The sequence below is a fragment of the Dromaius novaehollandiae genome, chromosome 1, assembly GCF_036370855.1.
Source record: "Dromaius novaehollandiae isolate bDroNov1 chromosome 1, bDroNov1.hap1, whole genome shotgun sequence".
In the NCBI taxonomy this organism is placed as follows: domain Eukaryota; kingdom Metazoa; phylum Chordata; class Aves; order Casuariiformes; family Dromaiidae; genus Dromaius; species Dromaius novaehollandiae.
This window is the reverse complement of record NC_088098.1, coordinates 5,084,347-5,105,970: the sequence shown is the minus strand read 5'-3', so window position 1 is coordinate 5,105,970 and position 21,624 is coordinate 5,084,347. Positions and strand designations below refer to the sequence as shown.

Here is a 21,624-nt window from a genome sequence, read left to right as displayed (position 1 = left end):
ATGACTTGATTGCTCAAGCAGCATTTTTCAGCCTTATCTTCTATAAGTGGGATTTTCAGAAGTTCCTTGAATAGAATTTAAATGCAAGCTTCTGAAGTGCATAAGGTAGCAACTCCAGTCATATTGAGTTGACAGAAAGTGAGTTTAATCCCTTTTCTGATACTTTCATGACTTGTCCTGTGTTCAGGAGCTTTTGGAAAATCCCTTCCTAGACGTCTACACTTCTCTAGATGTCTATGCTTCTGGGATTCCTTTGAAAAGCCCAGATTTAATGGGCTTTACTTCAGTGTCACAAGCTGACTATGAATCAACCTGTGCCATCCTAATGTAGACCAATGCCATTGGCATCAACAGGAAAAAACCCATCTCATTAATATAACAGCGTCAGTGAAAAAAAGTGAATGTTGCCTGGCTCGAGATTTTATCATTAAGTACAAACATGGTTTAGGACTCACCTTTCTTAAAATAGAGGGAAAGTTCCTGTGAAATGTAGCAGTTGGGCAGGAGAGAGGAGGCTGTAAAACATAGCATTCATCCCTACCAATATTGATATAGAAATGTCTCTGTATGGACTCTCTATGAAAGATGACAAAATGTATGTTAGAAATGTTGAGTTGGTGTGTCAGTGTATATCTTACATATTCACCCACCAAACCAACTTAGTTAATTAAGGCCTTCTCCACACTTGGAAGTGTTTATGGTGAGGCTTTGCCTTCAGTACACCCTTACAGTAAAAAAAAAAAAAAAAAAAAAAAAAGTTCTTATATTTAAATGGAATTTCTTGTATTCTGCCCATTGCCCCTAGTCCTGCCACTGGGCACCACCGAGAAGAGTCCAGCTCTATCTCTATTACTCCCAATCATATATTTATAAACATTTATAAGATCCCCTGAGCCTTCTCTTCTCCAGGCTAAACAGTCCCAGCTCTCTCAGGCTCTCCTCGTATGAGAGATGCTCCAGTCCCTTAATTGTCATAATGGCCCTTCGCTGGACTCACTCCAGTAAATCCATGCCTCTCTTGTACAGGGGATCCTAGCATAGGATCCAGCACTCCAGATGTGGCCTCACCACGGCTGAGTAGAGGGTCAGGATCACCTCCCTCAACCTGCTGGCAACGTTCTGCCTAATGCAGACCAAGATACCATTGGCCTTCTTTGCCACAAGGGCACATTGCTTGTTCGTGTTCAAATTGTTGTCCACCAGGACCTCCAGGTCCTTCTTCACAGAGCTGCTTTCCAGCAATCTCCCCAGTCTGTACTGGTGCATGGGGTTATTTCTCCCAAGGTGCAGAACTTGGCATTTCCCTTTGTTTGAACTGCATGCGATTCCTGTTTGCCCATTTCTCCAGCCTGTCAAAGTCCCTCTAGTGTGTCCCCCACTTCTCTCAGTTTTGCATTATCTGTAAACTTGCCAAAGGTGCACTCTATCCTATCGTCCAGATTATTAACAAACAGTATTGGCCCCAGTATCCTCCCCTATAGGGGACACCACTAGGACCATCTTTCACCCATGCAGGCTTCCTGCCACCTTGGCTCCTTGGAGAAGGTGATCCTTGAAAATCAACCAGTCCTCCTGTACTTCTCTCCAGATCCATATCCTATGGAATTTTTTCAAGCAGATTCATGAATAGGCCAAAGTCTGGTGTCCTCAAGTCCAGGGTTATGATCCTGCTTTTTGCCTTGTTCCCTCCTCTCAGTATCCCGAACTCCACCATCTCATGGTTGCTGCAGCCATGGCTGCCCCCAGTCTTTCCATCCCCAACCAGTCCTTCCTTATTTGTAAGTATGAGGTCCAGACAAAGTCCCTCTCCTTTCCATCTCCTTGGTCACCTCTGTCAGGAAGTCATTGTCAATGCTCTCTAGGAACCTTCTGGATTGTTTGTGCCCTGCTCTGCTTTCCCTTCAGCAGAAATCGGGGTGCTTAAAGGTCCCCATGAAGACTAGGGCCTGTGAACATGAGGCTTCTTCCAATTGTTTGAAGAAGGCCCCATCTACTTCTTCTCAGTCAGGTGGTCTGTAGCAAACACCCACCACAACACTTGTCCGTGTCGGTCTGCCTGCTAAGCCTGACCCATGAGTTCTCAGCTGGCTCATCATCCTCCCCAAGGCAGAGCCCCATGCCTTCCTCTTGTTCTCACAAAAAGGGTGACTCCACCTCCTTACCATTCTGGCCTGTCCTTCCTAAAGAGCCTGCATCCATCCATGGCAGCACTACAGTCACGTCAGCTATCCCACTGCATTTGTAATCCAGATGAGATCATTGCCCTGCAAGTGCACACAAACCTCTAATTCCTCCTGTTTGTTCCCCATGCTGTGCACATTAGCATGCAGGCACATCAGCAAGGTATGCAATCATACTGATTTCCCAGAAAAGGTATGAAAACTGCCCCCATAAAGCTGTCCTGTAGACACCTCCTTATTTGTGTGCATACGCAGCCCTGTTCTGTTGATTTAAAGATCTCTCTTGTCCACATCACAAGATGCACACTTTGCTTGCCAACCCAGTCTACCACTCGCTCACTCGATCGTGGGTCATCATCTTCCTACTGTGTCATTCCTAGTTTAACGATCTCCTCACCAGCCTGTTCTCAAGGATGCTTTTGCCCCACCTGGTCATGTGAGTCCTATCTCTTCCTAGCAACCCTCATTCCTCAAAAAGGGTCCTATGATCATGAAAGACAAATGCCACTGGCCAACACCAGCTGTGCAACCACTTGTTGACTTGCAGGATACATCTACTCCTCCTCAAGCCCAGGGGTTTCAAGGAGAAAACCACCTTTACCCCCACGCCCTTGACCGTCACCCCCAGAGCCATGTAGTCACACTTTGTACACTCCAGGTCTCCCCTGGCTGTATCACTGATGCCCACATGGAAGATCAGCAGGGAGTATGAGTCCAAGGCTGGACAAGCCTCAGCAGCCTCTCCAGACCACCCTGGATACAAGCTCCTGGAAAGCAGCAGATCTCTCTAGACAACAAGTCAGGCTGGCAGGTGGGGCAACCACCTCCTCTTGCCCCTGTGAGGTCCCAGGCATCCCTGCAGCCCCAGAGCTGCATCCTCTTTCAGGATCTCAGCCTGTGTCAAGTCCTCCACTGTGCCAGGAATAGCTGCTCCAGTGGATGCTGAGGACCCTGTAGCACCACCACCATTGCTGAACACAAAAACACTGTCCTCAGCAGAGCTTCTCATGCCCTTCTGCACAAACTGCTATGCAAACTGGAAAATTTGTTAGCTCCTGCACTTATATAGGCCTCTTCCTAGCACCTGCTGCAAAGGTGCCTCACCTTCCCTGAGCAGGGAACAGTCAGCTGGAACAAAAGCTCAAAGCACACTTCGGTAAAGGACAGCTGACAGAGCTTCTTAGAAGCTGCTAGAGGTTGCTAGAAGTCACAGCCTCTCATAGGTATCCTTTCCTGGCAGCAGCAGGCACCCTGATGTTCCTAAATGAGCTTCCAGGAGTCTTCTGGCAATCCCAGAAGTTGTTCCCAGAAAATCTAGAAGATCTAGAAGCAGAGCCCAGAGACTGCTGTGCAAACTGCCTTGGTTAGCTGCACTGTCAAAAATTTTAAGGAGATCTGTTAGATAGGACAGATTTTTCTGACGCCATTGGTTTTCATGCAGAGTTCCACACTTATTTCATTGAAGGGTTCCCCTGCAGAATCAAAGATACAGTGAAGCCTGGTGTGATTAAAAAAATCACACACAAATTCATATCAGCTCCAACACCTAGCACATTTAAGGGATTTTCTCAGCTGCACACCTTAGACAAAAGCTTAAGAAAAGCAGAGGTAACACAGGAAGGGAAACACCCGGTTAGACTGGTTCTAATAAAATCAGATGTCAGAAGTTCCTACTGTTTAGCCAGTTTCTCTCTACATTTTCTCCAAACATAATTCTGGTTTAAGGAGTTCACTCTCCTGCCCATCAATTCTGCCCTGTCTGCAGAGCTGCCCCTCAGCTCTGCCAACACTGGTGTCCATGAGGCCAGGTTACATGCCAAACCACTGAACTGGTCTGAGTTAAAAGTAACTTAGTGGGGTGGGACTATTTCTAACCCAAATGATATCATTGATTGAGCACATACTTGTGTCAGCAGAGCTGAGCTGCTCCTGGAGGCACATACCATAGCAGAGCAGGCTGGGGAGAACAGCACTCTAAGTGAAGAAAACTTAAATTGAAACTACTCCCTTGAATTACTCTGGTTGTATGAGAAAACTCCTGGTTCTGTTTTACCTGTGCAGGGCCTGTTTTGAGACTCATGCAAAACTGACTGCAGAGGCTTTTGGACCAAATGCAGACATGTGACGGAGAAACTGAAATTGGAAAAATAAAAAGTGGCCCTTTCGCACACTGCCTTTGTAAGGTCTGCCATGGTCCCTCACCCTGTGAAAGCAAAACACCTTTTCATGGAGCTTGCCACATACTCCTTTGGTAAAGAGTGATTATTAATTATACGAACACATTAATTATACTCACTGCTGACAAAGCACTTGCTGCTCTGTGTATACGTAAAGCAAAAAAACCCATTCCCTACCCTAATTTTCATTTTGCAACAATTTTTTCTGACAAGAAGATGTGAGAAGCATTCCCATGGAAGAAGGCTAATCTCCAAGGACTGCAGGAGTGTAACTAAGGCAAAATGAGCCATGGATGTATAATCAATCAGATTAAGCAGTAGAGTTGAAGGCAGTTTAATTCAACATCTTCACTAAGGAACTGGCTAGGAAGAAAAGAATATAAACTGAAAATGAGGTAGTAAACTGGCACCTAGTTATACGAGTGAAAAAACAGGAAGAAAGATAGACAGTGCCAGTGAAGTTGCACTAACAAAAGTCCTAGTGGCAACCACTCAAGAATCCTGTAGCCTTGCCAGAAATTTGTTTCTCAGCCTAAGGAGCCGTGTCTCAAAGTCAGCATACTTTTGAGACCATCTGGCAAATGTTGCCTGCAGAAGTAAGCTCTTGCATTTACTCAAAATCACACCTATGTCTCTGCAAGGGATTGTTCAGGTTCTCTGAATGGGATTGAGGCCAGAGGGTAAACTGGTTTTTGAATAGTGCCTTGCATGAGGCATCTAACATAACCCTTCATAGAGCACAGTACCTATAACCCAGTTTCCAGCCAACTTTGCCCAGTTGATGCATGACTGACTTTACAGAGGACTTCCTAATCGATTTAGGAGTCTAGAATAATGGGGTGGGAGGGAAAGAGAGCAGAACTATCCTTCCTGTGTTACAGTCAGAGAGAACCTACTCAGTCCAGCATCCCTTGAGATGCAGGGCAACAGGGCACCATCAGCATCACACACCTCAGTTGCATGATCCTGGGCTTGTGGAAGATAGGGATGAAGCAGAGAGATGTTCAAGACAGACTGTAGGTGTAGGAACTACACAAAGGTTGTGGTTCCTGCGATTGTATGATGACACTACTAACATTCTGTATTTTAGCTGTTTTCATACTGAAACACAGCACTTTGCGCCCACTCTCTCCTAGGTGCAGACCACCACCATGTGCATCTCTGTGAGTCTGAGTGGCTTCGTTGTGCTGGGCTGCTTGTTCGCACCCAAGGTGCACATCATCCTCTTCCAGCCCCAGAAGAACGTGGTCACTCACAGGCTCCATCTCAACAGGTTCAGCGTCAGTGGGACCGGGACCACTTACTCCCAGTGTAAGTAACAAAACTGCCACCTTTCTATAAGGACTTGGGGTTGTAGTGAGTTTAGGTAAAGTCAGAAGAGTTATTTTTGCCAGCAACAAAAAGCCTTTTGTAAGCTGGGTTATGGACACCATGTCCATAGCATCACTTCATTTGTGTCTGGAGAGAAGAACTTGTTCCTCTCACGTGGGATTCAGCTCAAAGCCCAATCTGACGCTCATTGAACTCAGTAGAAAGCTGAGTCAAGCCCCTGCTGCTCAAAACTCTGTCTCCCACTGTCACCCTCACAGCAGCGAAAGGAGTAGATTGCCCTGGAGTATTCCTGTCAAAATGACACGCTGTCAGGACCTGGGCCCCCACACAGCACACTCTTAATGGGTGTTATTGCCTGGGTTATAAGCAAAGGCTCTAAGCCTGCAGCAAACACATATGAGGGACGTCAAAGACTGTTTCCATATGCTGAGCCTTTGCAAGTGCCAGAGCCTGAAGAAGTGATCAGTGCACTGCTGCAAGGACAGCTCATCTGCTCTGCTCCCCTCCTTTCCCTCATCTTCCATTTCTTCATCCCAAGCAGATTCGTGTCTGTGATTTTGTTTTGGGACTGTCACTCTTTGTTTACGTAAGTTGTTCAGAGATTTGGGGGGATAAAAAAAAATAGGTCACATATATTTTTTGTGTGTGTGTCAAGCTTAACTTGTCAAGGATGGGAGCACACAGCACCTTGTTCACAGAGCTCTGCAGACAGCGTGTCTAACCTGGAAGGCTAATTGAAAAAGCACACTACAACCAGAGAGAGGCAAAGAATAAGAAACAGAGGAAAGTGGGGAGACAGAGAAAGGTTTGCTAGGAAGATCACACTAACCTAGCCTCAGGCATTAAAATGTGACCTAAATTTCAAAATTGACTAGAAATGTTTGGCATCTTGGGTTTCAGAGGGAACTGTGGGAAGGAAATGGGGATCCTGCCATGCCCTCAAATTGGCAGGAATTAGGAGGAAGAGGGGCCTAGCCTTTTTTGCTTCTCCCACCCCAAAAGCCAAACTGTGCCGTGAATGCTCAGGGTCCCTTAAGAAGGGATCAGCTGTGTGGCTCTACACATGCCCCTTCTCATCAGTGAGGACTGCACCCAGCCCTGATGCCATAAATCAAAATCACATTGCTATTTTGGAGAACTTAGATCAAGACAGATGAGACAGCCCAAAGTGTCAGAAGTGCACAGCACTCCCAAAAGGGCCACATTTGCAAGAACCATGGTTTCCCAATAATCCCTTAGACAAAATGGTAAGTCTCATGTGATTACTTTCATCCTCTATGAACACTGCATGAAGTGGTCTTTCTGATTTTTATTCCTTGTACTATGCAATAAGCTAAATCAGAAACTATTCTGATTCATGGATACTTTTGTATAGGACTGCATTTGGGAATTTGATTTTTTTTTTTTTACTACAATTGCTGGATAATATGTATGTGAGTATGTGGGTGTGTATGCATGTGTGCAACTGAAAGACAATCTCAGTACATAGCTTTAAATTGAAAGCCTACTTTGAAGATTTGTAAAAAGCTTTAAGACGTTAAAGAAAGCCTAAAAATCCAGCCTCATAACATCTTGCTAATTCATTGTTTAGATTTGTCATTTACTTCCCCTGCTTACAACTAACTGAAACTGAGGTGCTCATCTCTGTTGGTCTTTTCAGATCTTGGAAAGAGACTAGAAAGATCTGAAAGAGAGACTAAAAGGTCCATTGCATACAATGAAAGAAGCCAAACTGCTCCCTTCTAGGAAGATTATTTTAGCAAAATAACACTGAGAATCCACTGCCATAGCACCATATTTTTAAGAAGGCAAACTTTCCCTCACTCCCTTCCATTTATTTGTAAGTTATTTTGAATACATTTTCTTTTAATGTTATTTCAACTCTTCAGTCATTCATAAACCTCTGAAAGGGTTGTCATCCAAATTGGTTCTAATCCATATCATGGCCTTTTCCATGCCTGCTATAATCCTCTTTCAATGTTCACCCTGTTCATCACAGGGAATATGTCCTCACTGACAGCAAGAGGACAGTGAGAGAACATCAATCACCACATAGCATATTAAAAAAAATAAAAATCTAAAGTATTCTTCTTATCAGTCCTGGGACTGATGGCTTGTTTTTCTTTTGGCCTTGATGGTGTTTTCATCAGTCACAAACTGCTTAATGGAAACTGATTAAAATTAGCTGCAGGTTATTCTAGTAACAGAGACACCTGAAAAGCCAGTTTTTGTTAATTATGATAAGGGCAGGAGTTTCCCTTTAAAGGCTCAGTTACTCGAATGGACAGTGTGTTTCCTACCTTGATGGATTCCTACCTCTGTTGCATTGCAAGGCTGCCACCACCTCCTTACTCTCTCATTCATTAACGCTTTGAGATACGCTTATGAGCAATGAACAGCAAGTTACCCACAGATGGTTTTACTCATGTCACCCTCAACCATGAAAACTGGCCGAGCACTGCGAGGAAAGGTCAGAGAATCTCAAGATGGTCACAGGTACAACTAAGGGTGTTAGCTCCAGAAGTCCATCGTGACTACAACTCTACATTGAGTGGTGAAGGGAGGGTCTGAGTCTCTGCTCAGTCCCTTGAGCTGCAGCATGGTAACTAAACCAAGCATCCGAGGTAGTTCATCTGAACACAGCTCCCTGTCTCTACTACATGCTCTGCAAAAGGCAAGTAGAGGCGAATACTCAACTGCTAAGGGAGAAAACTTACTGCAAAGGCACCAAGCTTTGATCATTTTGACAGATGAAGTTTGGACTACAAAAGAATACAGATCTAAGCTGAAGAGAGACAGGACATGTATGTACCTACGTGTATGACAAGTTTTGGAATGTATATAACCATACACATTTCTTTGCATCTGAAAATTCGCCTTTGGCAGAGCACTGTATAAATTTTACTTCCACAGCAGTGTGTGTCCCCATCAGGATATTTCCCTGCTTCTCCTGCAGCCTGTTTTATGGCCTGGCAGAGGTATTCCCAGGAGGTAGGAGCACCACAGTTCCAAAGAGCTCAGCACTGATTTAAGCACCTACATGATTCAGGCTGAGCTTTTACACTCAGAAAGTGTCATTCTTTCACATCATATCCACACAGACAGCTGCACACAGAAGTGAGTTCCTCCAGAACTGCTCTGTAGGGGTCAGAAAAAGAATTAAAGCTACTATTTATAGCCAAGCTGGCATATATTTTCTCTCAGTAGCTTATTTGCCCAATCCTAGCTCCAAACCAGTGTAGCAATACAGCTTTTACGTGCAATTAACTCACGCCTGTCCAGCTGTGAGCATGAGTAGAGGAAGCAGCACACAGTATAGCAAGTTTGCATCTGCCTCTTCCTGACTGCACAGCTATGCTGCAAGGTGCCCACAGCAGTGCTGAGCTCTTGCATTTAACTCTGGTTCTGTGCCCAGGATTTTCTGAGCAAAATGAGAGGACTGCAGGGGAAGAGGAGAGGAAAGCATGAATTGCAGCCAAATCAAGATTGCTGCTCATGTCACACATTTTTCTTTGGCATAAACACAAGGGCAAAATGGAGGTGAGGTATCTCTAATAGCTGCTGCAATCCTTCACTTGGCTGCTGTCGCAAGGTGTGATGTGAAACTCAGGGCTGGTATTTAACATTGCCAAGGGATAAGGAGAAGTAAGATCATTTTTTTGGACAACAGATAGAGCTGGATACTGCGTGTGAACATTTTCCTCCACTCAGCAAAGCTAATTTCTACCTCTCAGTGTTATAAGAGAGGTATGTGCTGTGAAGGAAAGCCTGGGAACTCAAAAGGCAAGGCTGCTTTTTTCGTGCTTACTACCTTATTCTCTGTCTGGCTTCGGTGTCCTCCTGACCCACTTACTGTAGTACTTGAGCTATTCATAGTCTTCAGTGTGTTGAACTTCGCAGAACCCCTGAAGCTAAAAAAAGTTCTGGGTGGGTGACTGATGTACACAGAAACGAAATGCTTTTGCCCCTAGTCACACTGCAGTAGGATAGGGATTTGAATCAGGTCTCCTAAGCAGTACTGATTTTTCAGTTTGACAACAAAAAGTAATAGTAGTAGTAATGATAAAATTATCAGGTCAATGTGTTGTCAGATTATAGTCAGTTTAAAACTGAATATAAAACCTGATAGTTCATTTTCACAAAATCTTAGATTTGATGCCTTTCTACCTACAAATAGCTGATTTCAACATTTCCAGGTTGTGCAACATCAAGCCCCCGCTACCTAATTCAGAGCAGGGGGTGATTCTCAGCTCTCCTGTTTATCAGGAATATTCCCTGTCCTCTGAGTAATAGTTTAGTCTGAGGGTGCATCTAAATTTCTCTTGTTAAAGCAGTTCTGCTTTCCATGAAATATTTACTTGCCCAAAGAAAGAATTAGAATTAGTAGCTGATTTGGAGAAAGAGGGATCTGTCTTGCAAATGATGCTGAGTGCCTTTACAGAACTGCTCTGCAACTAAAAGGGTAGCCAGCACCAGTTTTGGAAGACTGACCATGCCCTTGTCAGCTGCATAAACTACTTTTTACGCTGGATGATTGAGTTTACTAAGTCATTGCTTGCTGTGTGTTTTCTTTGATGAAGACATCACACTTCTCTGGGTCACTGTTATCATTAACCTAATGTATCTTTCAGAAAACAGCTTTTTGGTGCTGTGAACAGAAATGTCATGAAGTATCTGAAAACACATTCCTGATGCCCAATAGATAATTTTAACAAAGATGGACAGACCCATTTGCTTTTAAATTTAAATCCACAAGACTTTAGCACAATAATAATATATTCTAAATCAATATACAAATGCATTTAGAAACAGATTCTCATACTCAACATCACATTGTCAAATCACCGAAGCAACGAAAATACTTGTGAATAAGTATTAGGCAATGTAGATAAGGGTATCAGAATCTGACCCTTACCTCTGGAGTCATATATAATCCTGATCCAGAGGTTCTAGAGGTCAAGGCGATTACTGGCCAGAAAGTATTCTGGGATTGGGTGAGAAATAATGTTGTTTGCAAATTCACAGTCATTCAAAAATTTCTTCACTGACATGCACATTTTTTTTAATTAAAAGTAGGTCAACATGCAGTTGTAATGTGCAGAAGTGGATTCTTTCCTGGATTAAAAAATGCATGCATTTTATTTCAGGAATGTCTATTCCAATTAAGGAAAGACTGTAGAGTCTGATCTTCACATTTCATGCCATTTCATGAAAAATCCAAAGATTCAATTTTTATTCTACTAAGGCATCTCAACACCACTCTAGCTAAATTATCTCACACTACCAAACAAAATCCAATAAAGTGAGACCCTTTGGCCCAGAATCATCCAAAAAAATTTATGCATTTTATTTGAATATTCTTGGAGAAGCTTCATCACCCTACCTAGCACCTCTCAACAGTCAGCAAAGAGAAATCAGGTTCCTCCAGGGCATGTTTCAGCCTAGCTAAGATCTGATTTGCCTTGCAGAGGTGCAAGCAGTACCTCTATCAGCTCCACTGCTGATACAGTCACTTGCAGTGGTTCTTCTTTAGACAACTCAGTTAGGCTAGGTGAGATGATCCAAGTAATACGAATTAGAATCCAGATGTTGTTGGGGGGGTTTTGCCCACCCCTAAAGTTGGCTGATTTTCCCCTCTCTTTCTCTTTCAGCATCTGCTAGTATGTATGTTCCCACCGTCTGCAATGGAAGGGAAGTTCTGGACTCCACCACCTCATCCCTGTGATTGTGACTTGCAGTTCAGTTCTTGAGTTTTTTTGACTGTTAGGCAAAACTTTGCACACGTTGTGCACTCTGAAAAACACAAGAAAAAGAGAAGAAGACAAAACAAAATAGTACCTTTTTTTTAGAAACAGTATAATAAATTATTTTTGAGGATTGTACAGTATATAGTGATGTTCTGGAACTTTTTAGACTGATTTTAGCCCTTCTGTTGTTAACAGTTGTAAGGGACATGTAAATAACCATGGGTCACGATGTGCATAGTCCTGCAGTAAGGGAGTGATTTGTTGCAAGCACAGTTGCAATGTTAGGTGACTTCTTTCCTACGAAATTTTTTTGTAGCTCCTTGTTGTAATTAACTTAGACTGCATTTCTATGTTGTATATTACAGTTACCTTACGTGTAACAGATTGGTTTTCTCAGCACAAAACAGCAGTATTAATGTAAAGGCACCAATAATAAAAAGGTAAAAGTTTTTCAGCATGGTTTTATTTTTGTTTCTTTTTCCCTTAAGGTCATTATATTTATGAGAGGATTTCCCTAGGGCAGGTAAAGCAGATAAAAAGGCTGCAGTATTTGTGTGTATGTATGGATGTAGGGGTGTGTGCCTGTGCTGCAAAATCTACATCACATAATATGCACAGCCCTGCTTTGCAGCTTATGATGAATGCTTCATCAGGGCTAAGTATAAATTCCCTCTCCTTTAGCAAAAAAAATGCACATTGTTAAAGCATCTCAAGTGATCTGTTTATTATTAAGAATTAGGGTTATTTCCAAAAGTGAAAATGTTTTTGAAAGCATCTTTATATTTCTGTTTTTATGACCTGTCTAATTGCATCTCAATGAGATATTACCAAAAAATGACAATTTCTGATCATTGCTTCACTCATTTGCCATGATTTAATGCTGTTGTGCAGACCAATTGCCTGCTAGAGTATAAAAATAAGAAGATTTTTAGATTAGGCTGGCAAAGAGATGAAAGAAAATCTGTCAGAAAATTAGCTAAGACTGTTTATACCTCCAGCAACAACACAGCTGGTTCAGTTTGTCTGCATCACCAGTGCTGTGAAAGGTAATTGGAGCTCCACAGAGACGCAGGGACCAAAAAAAGTCACAAAAGAGAAATCCAGTAGAAATTTACACATCTCTGAGGTGACCTTTGCATTCTAAACCAAACAATTCAAGACACACACACACACACACACACACACACACACACAGAGGCTACTTAGACAATTGCAAATTAACTTTGAAGTCTGACTTTAAAACTGCATACTGAAGGCCTCCCTCATTCCATTGAAACAATCTGAAATCCTCTGTTCTGCTGGGTCCAATAAGTCATTAAGGAAACAAACACACCTTTGATTAATGTGCCTGGGCATATTTACCTAAGGGCTGGTTCCCATTGATCTCAATCCGACTAAGCAAAAGCAAAATTCTCATTGACTTCAAAGACATTATCACTGAGGCTTGAAAGGCAGAGACTGAAGGTACAAACTGCTGGAAGTACAGGTTTGCTGGAAAGATACAAGTCCTTCGGGCTGAACTGGCAAAGGAAGTGGCTGTTATTTCGAATGCCAAAATTAAAGACGTGCATTCTTATAATTGCTACTCGCAGCTAGTTGTCTAATTTTTCTGGACACCCATATGTCCACCAGGGAAGATCTCTCTATGTCTGCACTTTTGCTACTGGCTAGACATGTACCCATTTAAGCCTCAGTAGCATGGAGCTGTCTAATACTGAAATTCATGTGCCATTCCCCAAAATTGGCATTCCTCCCACATTATGTGCAGAGCCCATTATTCAGCTTCCTTCTAGCTACAAGCCCTACAGTGCCTAACACTTTTGGTTTGGTTCCTACCTTGAAACACAGCATGAGGGTCAGGTTTTGGCAGGTTGGAGATCTTGCTTTCTAAACCAAGATCCTTTAAAGCACCTCAGGTTTGGCAGCTACGTTAGTCTGACAATGTATGATCCTCTGTGGATTAAGACACTATTCACAGTATGGCAAAGGGTCAAACTATCTGACCAGACTGCTGATGTCCCTGATCTTCAGTGTGTTTATTGAGCTCTTAAAAATATCCAAGGCAAGGAGAATTTCTTCTCAATTTTTATGGAAAACAACAATCAGGGTTGAATGCATCTCACGTAACATTTACTGTCCACAATATAAATATCTATACTATACTATTCATACTATGTATGAGACAGCCAACCTCTTCTCCCTTTGTACTCAATGGAGAGAAATAGCCAATGGGAGGCATAATTCTCCTGACTTATTTCAGACTGCTACATTATTGTGAGATGAATCATTCCAAACTCAGCTAGCTCAGATCACAAAGTTTACACCAAAAAAAAAAAAAAAAAAGGCATTGTGTCAGATGAATTCCACTCCTAGAATCTAAACTGGTATCACTGAAGCTAATTTGCAGCAGGTGAGGATCTTACTGCCCCATAGTTTTCATTCATTGCAGTAGCACTATTGAGTAAATAACCCAATGTCTGTGTCTGAACACTGGTTCTGAATGTTTAGATGGTTTGAAAACCACTGGCATGTGTTTTTGCATACGCACACAAAAACATGCTTAGTTCTGGCATTCCAGCCCTCTGGAACTCACATATTATTCCCAGCATTCTTGTATTTCACTTAGGTTTGTCTTGAAAGTTTCTCACTGCTTTCCTTTGGGTTTCCAGGATGCACATTATCTGATACTGCCCGATGCTTCAAGTAATCCAGCGCCAAAATGCAGCAAAATGAAACAGAAAATGTCAAAGTCTAGCAGTAGCTTTGCCTGCATCTCAGTAGCATGAAAATCTCTTGAGCAGGACTCACACTTTGAAAGGGGCTCTGAACATGAGCATGATGCTCGAGTGCTATTGGAAGAAAGCCGTAGCTGGCTTTTAGTGTTAGGAAAATCTTCTTTCTGTCTTGGGAAAATTGCTTTCCCTTTATGTGGCATGATGAGGGAGAAAAGCGTGCAATTTTGCCTTGGAGCAAATTTTCACACTTTGTGAGATCCAGTGCTGGAGTGGTAAACAGAAAAGTAGGTAAGCCCTTTAGTTCGGTGGAGGCGAGAAGGCAGATGCCTAAACTTTGTTTTTCTTCATCATCCTCACTTCTCTAATGGGCCGGTTACTAAATCTGAACAACTGGACATGGAGCACTACTAGAGCACTTCCAGGGGAGGGGAGCCTCACACCCTGTTTCGGCAGGTACTGCTGATTCCCTTACTGTATGCAGTCATCCTGGTTAAACTTATCTGCCCAGCTTCATTGTGCAGAATGAGGAAGTATTTACTAACATGAAGAAATGCTGACTAAGAAGTCATGCAAAAGGTTTTCCAAAATTTTGTATAAGCTATATTATGACGACACCAGGGACAAAGGGCAAATATGCGTGGGTTTGGGGGGTTTTTTGTTGTTTTTGTTTTTACTGTTGTCTCACCTCATCATTTGAGCATCTGTTTTTATATAGTTTATCATTTTAGTTTCCAGTGGTATAAAACTTGGTCTTAGAGTATAACACCCTTCTAATCTCTTTAGGACTTCCATCAGAAGCAAAACTTTCCTAGAGCAATTCACCATGGTGTATGGGAGCCCCTAGCACGTCCATCCTAAAGGGTCAGAGCACACTCTGAAGGCTTCATGCACCAGGTAGGCAGAAACTCCAAGGACGAGAGCAAGTCCTACTCTGGCTTTGATGATGCCTCACTGCAGGCTGCAGAAAAGTTTGCTTGTTCATGCAGGAACCATAATCTTGGAGCGCTTTAATTCTCTAGTACAAACCAAGACCACAAAAAGCTTTGTGAATAACTGATGGGTTTGTATTTGTTGGCTGAACAGTCAATCTGAAATAAGCAAGTTTTTGTTGTTGTCTTTGTAGGGGAGGTGTCTGTTTTTAAATTTTTGGCTGAATTTTGAAGGCAAAAGGATCCACTGTGGTAAAACAAAACATTTCATTTTGCCTTCAAGGGATTGTTTTTCCTGAATTAAATGAACACAAATTGTTTTAATCAAAGCCAAAGAAATTTCAAAAGGAGCTATCTTTTCAAATTGAAAAACTCTAGCACTTGTTTCAAAACCATCAAAACCAAAACATTTTTGTCTCCTATTTACAAAAGATCATGTTCTCCCTGAACAAAACAATTCCAAAAAATCAATATAATGTTCAAAATACCCTGGCTGCACCCAAAAGTCTGGGCTTTGGTTAAAAAGATTCCTGCTCAAACCCTTCACCCAGTTAGTGCACTTAGAATAAGGGATACTGGAATGAAGCCTTAGCTCATCACTGAACACAGTCTGATGAGCACTGTGCCATTGCCTACTCCCTAATGTTCGCAGTCTGCAAGATCACAGACAAAAGTTGTTTATCCAGAATCACCTCAAGGCTTCTCAGCAACATACAAAAAAATGGAGTTTTGCCATTGCAAGCAAAAAGGGGGCTGAGGCCGGGCTGGGCTGTTCTTGCAATAGGAAGGGGATGGGTAGAAAGCAAAGGCTTGGAGGGTCAATCTTCTTGACTCTCTTGCCGCTAAGGAAATGGCAGAGTCAGGAAGGGTCTCTTTTCTCTCCCAAAGCATCATTTCCCTACTTACACCAACGCCTCCGTTGGCAGCAACAACAAGAAGATGGATAATGACATCAGCACTGTCTAGAATCAGCTGAAAAATCATTACCCTGAAAAAACATTACCCCTAATGTGACTTTCTGTTACACTGCCGTTTTAAGTCCGTTCTTTACAAAGCCTATTGACTCCCCACCTAAACACAGTCCTCAAAGCCTAGTGAAGCTTTTAGAGACTATTATTATTATATTACTAAACCGTCATCAATGCCTCTAAATCTATGGCAATCCTTGAGGAGCAACGGAAATGGAAGCACAGCACAATGGAATTCACCTGTGGTGGAAGAAGTGTCCAGCTCCCCAAGATTGTTTCCATGTGTCCAACACACTTATGTCAGACTAAAGGTGGGGGGAGGCTTAACTGCAGCTGTTAAACCAACAGAAACTATTAAAGGTCAACAGAAACAGCAGCAACATAATTAACGTGAGTAATATGAGTAATGTGAGTACAAGAATATAACAGTGCCTCAAGGTTTAACATTCAGACAAATCTGGGAGTGATTTGGGCTGAGCTCTCTTGGGAGATTCTAGCATGAAGTGTGTGAGGGGGGAGGCAAGGAAAGAAATGGGCTGTACATAAAACCAAAGCTCTCAGAAGTCACTCTTGCATGTCTTTTATTCAAACACACAGGGAAAACACACATCCACACAACCTCACTTTGGCTTGTAGGTGCTGTTAGAGCATCCAGCCTCGTAGCACATGGGGCCTTTTATACACCCAGAGTAATAACCAGAACACGGTGGCAGCTATGACCATCTCACACCTCATGTCTCCCTCTTCCCTGCCACACTTAGACAGCGTGAAGTACCCCCAACCAGGAGGCTGGGGGTGTCACCATCTGCTGTGACACCCCCAACGTATTTCAGAATGAGCCTGAACTGTTGTACCTTTCTTCTGCTCCTATCTCCATATTTGCTTGCCAAAGAAGCATGATTCTGATGCACTCAAAAACAGAAATAAATAGAAACTAGGGGATTCTGTGATTGTTTGAAAGAAGCATACGAGGGGGAAGAACTAAGACAGCAGAATGCCAAAGATAGCAGAACTTTCCAGGACTCTTTTGAGATTATCATGCATGGTTACATTAACTAGGATAGCAATTTAAGTCCTCCGTGTTTCAGGACATGGACCAGCCAGCAGCATGCTTAGCTTAGGAAGAAATTTCATCCTCATTGGCGTATTAGCGTCTGTTGTAGCTGCTTTTACTTCTATGTTGAAGTATATATGTTGGCCACTGCTGGAGATGAGTCAATAGCTTCTACATGACAACATCTACTGCTATCTTTTCTGATTATAGCTAAGTGTCTCTATTTTGTGGGTACTACTGACTCTGACAAGTCAGGCAAACCAAATACTGCAGACTTTCCCCCTTACAGATGGACAGTCCCAGAACGTCTTTTTTTAAAGAGCAAACAGTAAAATCCTCTGTTTCAACAAGGGTAAGAGCTACTTGAAACTACCCAATAACTTTTCATTGTTCCTCTAATAGACTTAATTTCCCCCCAAAAACAGACTCCAGATCAATCGTATTATATACTACAAACACCAACCAGCATAATCAGAACCAAGATAGAATACAGTCTTTGCACAATCCCCCCCAGCAAGCACTGTCAAAGCTGAGACAATAACATTCTGCTTAATTTGCCAATAATTTATACAGAGACACCACTAAAACGTGCTTAATCTTCAAAGAGATTCAATTGCTTGACTCCAGATTTCAATGAAAAGCATGCAAATGCAGCAATAAAATGCATTCCGTTTAATGAACTGAACACATAACAGACTGATTCACATTGTTTTATGGCATCAAACAACAGTTTCTGGTGTGACTCCATGAGGGAGAAAAGGGGAAGGCTGCTGTAAGCACTTTTTGGCAGAGTACTGGAAGAGGTCACAGATAGCAGATTTCTGAATGAAGTATTTAAGGCTTCCAAAATGTGCCTCTTATAGGAAAATGGAAATAACCTCCCCTTCCTACTGCGTCTTTAACAGAAAGAAATGAATAGCAAAAGTCAGCTAAAATATGGCAGTTTTAACTTTCTTAATTGCTGGAAAATGCCATTTTCTTATTTTAAGGTAAATAAAGTCTACAGTATTGGTTGGTGTCCTACTATGACAGTACTGCACCAAATACACTATTAGATTGCCTGGAAGAATTTTGAAGATCATAACAAAATATTTGGAACCCAATCTGAGAAGGTTCATAAAATAAAGTCTGTGAGAGCTGACAAAAAATTGCCACTTTCTACCTGATTGGGAAAATTAAGGGGAAGGGAAAGAACCAAACAGACCCTTTGTCTTATTAACTAAAGTGAAATATAGTTCGTAAAAACTAAGGCATTTTGACATTGCAGAAACATGGGTCCAAAGATGAAAGGCAAAAAGATATTCTGGAGAATGAATTGCAATTATGGCTTGGAAAAATGTATGAAGAGAGAAGAAAAAAAATAAAAAAGGATGTACACAGATGCAATTTGATGACAGTGAAAAGTTCTACAATCCTGGCCACCACTGCAGAGTTGCAATGTTCAGGAAAGGCTGTAGTCCTACCCAAACATCTTGAGTCCAAAATTTCAAATATATTTTCACTTTATTTTATGAATGTCCATCAGATATATATCTTTGATGCTACAGCACACTAGTTGAATAAAAATCAACAACATAAAACCCCTCTCCATAAAAGATCCAAGAAGTGAAATCCCAAAGCCATTACCATTTACTCCATGAGCATATCATCTTTGACAACCATATATAAATGACATCATGACGACAAATACAATGTACAATAATAAGTGTGCAATGGTACAAAATATACAAAAAGGAATGTGTATTTAATATACATTCAACAATACCCCATAAAAATCTTTGTTGGGAAAGCGAAGTGCCTTATCAAGAGCAACAAAAAAAAATGTACACCACTTCCATTAAGATGCCTGAAGTATTTTCCATCAAAAGAGCAAAGCCTGTGTTCTGTGACTGGAGATATAAAGCAACTGAGCTGAATTTTCCCCAATGAAAAAAAATCTAAACTTCATAAAATTTTTTGTCTATGTCTATAGTATAATAAAATATTTAGAATGCAGAAAAATTTCAATTTAAATTTCACTTAAAAGTGGGCCCTGTTTTATTAATAGATGTAGCTCAGTCATATAAAATCAAAAATCTATATTCTTTATAGTAAAAACACCATCTTTGACCAAGTGTCTTTTCTGAAGTTTTTGATGCATTCCACAATTCACATAATTTTACTACAATGGAAATATGAGTCTGACTAGAGGTCAAGACAAGACTGGTTCCTCATTTTCGCCTAGGTTTATAGAATTGCTGCACAATCTTACTCCAATATTTTTTTGCCTAAGTTTTAGATTCCTTTGAGTTCGTCCTCAATGGGAATTTCAGGAAATGATTACAGAAGGTATTATGAAGATCACATGCTTATGATGAGGCTGATTTTATGAACAATTCCACCTAGCCTCCAATTTTCAAGGCACCAATTTGTGCCCTCATTTAAATGCAGTTACTTGCACTGGCAGCAGAAAGCATTTGGATGCTAAGTTGCAGAAGTGTGTAACCTACATTCATCTCTGCTGGGCATCTGTCCTCATTCCTCACCTGGGCCCAGGAATAGAGACATTTGAGTATTTCTAATAAGCTTCCCAGCTGATGAAGCTGATTCTGCAACCCTGGAAGCAGAGATTTGTGCTTTACCTCCAGAGGTTAGTCTCCATGGGCTTGTACTCCAGGAGAAGGTAATGTAGCGGTAGCCCAAGGGAGGGTACCGAAACTGCCACCGACTTCTCTTCAAAGGACAAGCTTCCACAGAGAAGTAGAGGTGCAGCTTGCACTGTAGGTATCACTTCCCTACTCTTTCTAGAATTTGAGACTGCCACTACCTATAAACTCACAAACCCAGTCCTACAACTCATACAGCTGCAGTAAACACATTTAAATTCAACAGCAGTAGCTTGTACCTCAACCCTGATGGTCGTGACTTAGGCATCAGAACAGGTTCAACTTGCAGATTCAAACCATGCCTCTTGCATTAAAGGCCAACACAGACCATCCAGTCCTCCAGAGCATAAGCGTTCTTCAAAGCTCAAAAGTCACCTGAGGTTCATTCAAGTACCATTCACCATTTTGATTTTAAGAGAGACTCACAGTTATGCTACTAAAGGACAATGCAAAACCTTTGCAGGAGGTTTCAGGACTCTCTGAAACTCATTTCTTATGAATATGCGTAGAAGGGGTGATAGGAAATGAAAGGTACCTATAAATCACATGGCCTGCCTGAGCAATGCCTAGGTGAATGCAAAAATTCATATTATTTGCAGTATGTATATCTCTTCCTGAGTTGAATTTCATTCCCAGTATGGAATCCAAGCATCTGCTTTCTTTTTTGGCAAGGTACTCAATCACAATATAAGGCAATCCAATTTTCTGGTTTGCTTCCTGTCTTCTTTCCTCCCAAATGGCTGAGCATTTCTCACTGAGACCACCATTACAATGTGTGCCAGAATATGTTTAAAACATGGTCCTGTAAAAATAGAAATCAGGTTTGTTTCTTTGAAGGCAGCATTGATTCTTCATATATTCTGGGATCTTGAAGATTTCAGCTGAACAGATTCAAAGTGATCTTCTTTTTCCTGCAATGGAAAAGACAGGTTCCCATCAACCAGGATTCCTCAAATTCACTCCAGCGGTTGCTAGAAACCCTTCTTCTCCTAAAAGCTCCAGTGCAGCCCTTGCCAAGGCTTCACTTTGATTCTACCACAGTAACTAAAAGCAGAGTTTGACCCTTTATCGTGTAATAATACTAATCATTCTGTAAAAATTTGCAGAAACATCAAAATTTGATCAAGAAGCGAAAAGTATACAAATTTTTCATGGTACTTTAGAGGGTATACAAAAGATTTCGATTCCATATTCATGGCACAGGACAGATAGTCAGAGCAGGGGATTTGCAAGGTAATCCTATGTATGATTATTATTTCTTATCAATTTGCTTGTTATATTAAAGAAATGTGTGGAGCAAAACCTGTGAATGTGACCACCGCTGCCTTGATTCCCATCCTAGACCCTCTTCTGGAAGATCCATAGGACAAAGAGAGTATAAGAGACCACAGAGCCTCTGCTATCTTTAATATCAGGGCTGGAGAGTTGATTTTTCTTTCTGATTTTACTTGCTGGGTGACAGCTGAGGCCAGCAGGTATCAGGGCATGAAGTGTGGACAGATACGTCACAGTGTGTATGGACAACGCAACCGCCCGCACAGGAGAAGTGAATGAAAGGGCCCTAGTAAAACTACGCATTAGACTGTGCCACTTCTTGTTTCACATGCCTACCTTTTAGACTTGTTGATGTTGACAAACATTTTGGAAACAATATTAAACTAAACTCATGGTCTGGTCTTTGGAGCAATCTCTGTCAGAGATCAGGACAGAGCCTGATACAGAGGTGAGAAAGAGCAGAGAAAAAAGATTGTCCTACACACGCCTACTGCAGAGTATATACTTCTTCCTCTGAGGAGTCTGGTATTGTTATGCTAGAGACAAAAGACTGAACCAGAACACCCTCAGATCTGAAGCAGT

The 21,624-nt window shown here is 41.8% G+C and overlaps 2 protein-coding genes across 2 annotated transcripts in view; one reads left to right on the top strand and one right to left on the bottom strand.

The window, feature by feature from the left end:
* GRM3 (glutamate metabotropic receptor 3) overlaps positions 1-11,890 on the top strand; it is a 106,181-nt gene extending 94,291 nt beyond the window's left edge. The window contains exons 5-6 of the mRNA XM_026119369.2: positions 5,494-5,668; positions 11,341-11,890. Of these exons, the coding sequence (XP_025975154.1) occupies positions 5,494-5,668; positions 11,341-11,414 (249 nt within the window). The 3' untranslated portion in view covers positions 11,415-11,890. The remainder of the gene's footprint in view (positions 1-5,493; positions 5,669-11,340) is intronic.
* A 6,716-nt stretch (positions 11,891-18,606) lies between these two features.
* Positions 18,607-21,624, bottom strand: part of ELAPOR2 (endosome-lysosome associated apoptosis and autophagy regulator family member 2) — a 103,588-nt gene continuing 100,570 nt past the window's right edge. The window contains exon 22 of the mRNA XM_064504898.1: positions 18,607-20,678. Within this exon, the coding sequence (XP_064360968.1) occupies positions 20,619-20,678 (60 nt within the window). The 3' untranslated portion in view covers positions 18,607-20,618. The remainder of the gene's footprint in view (positions 20,679-21,624) is intronic.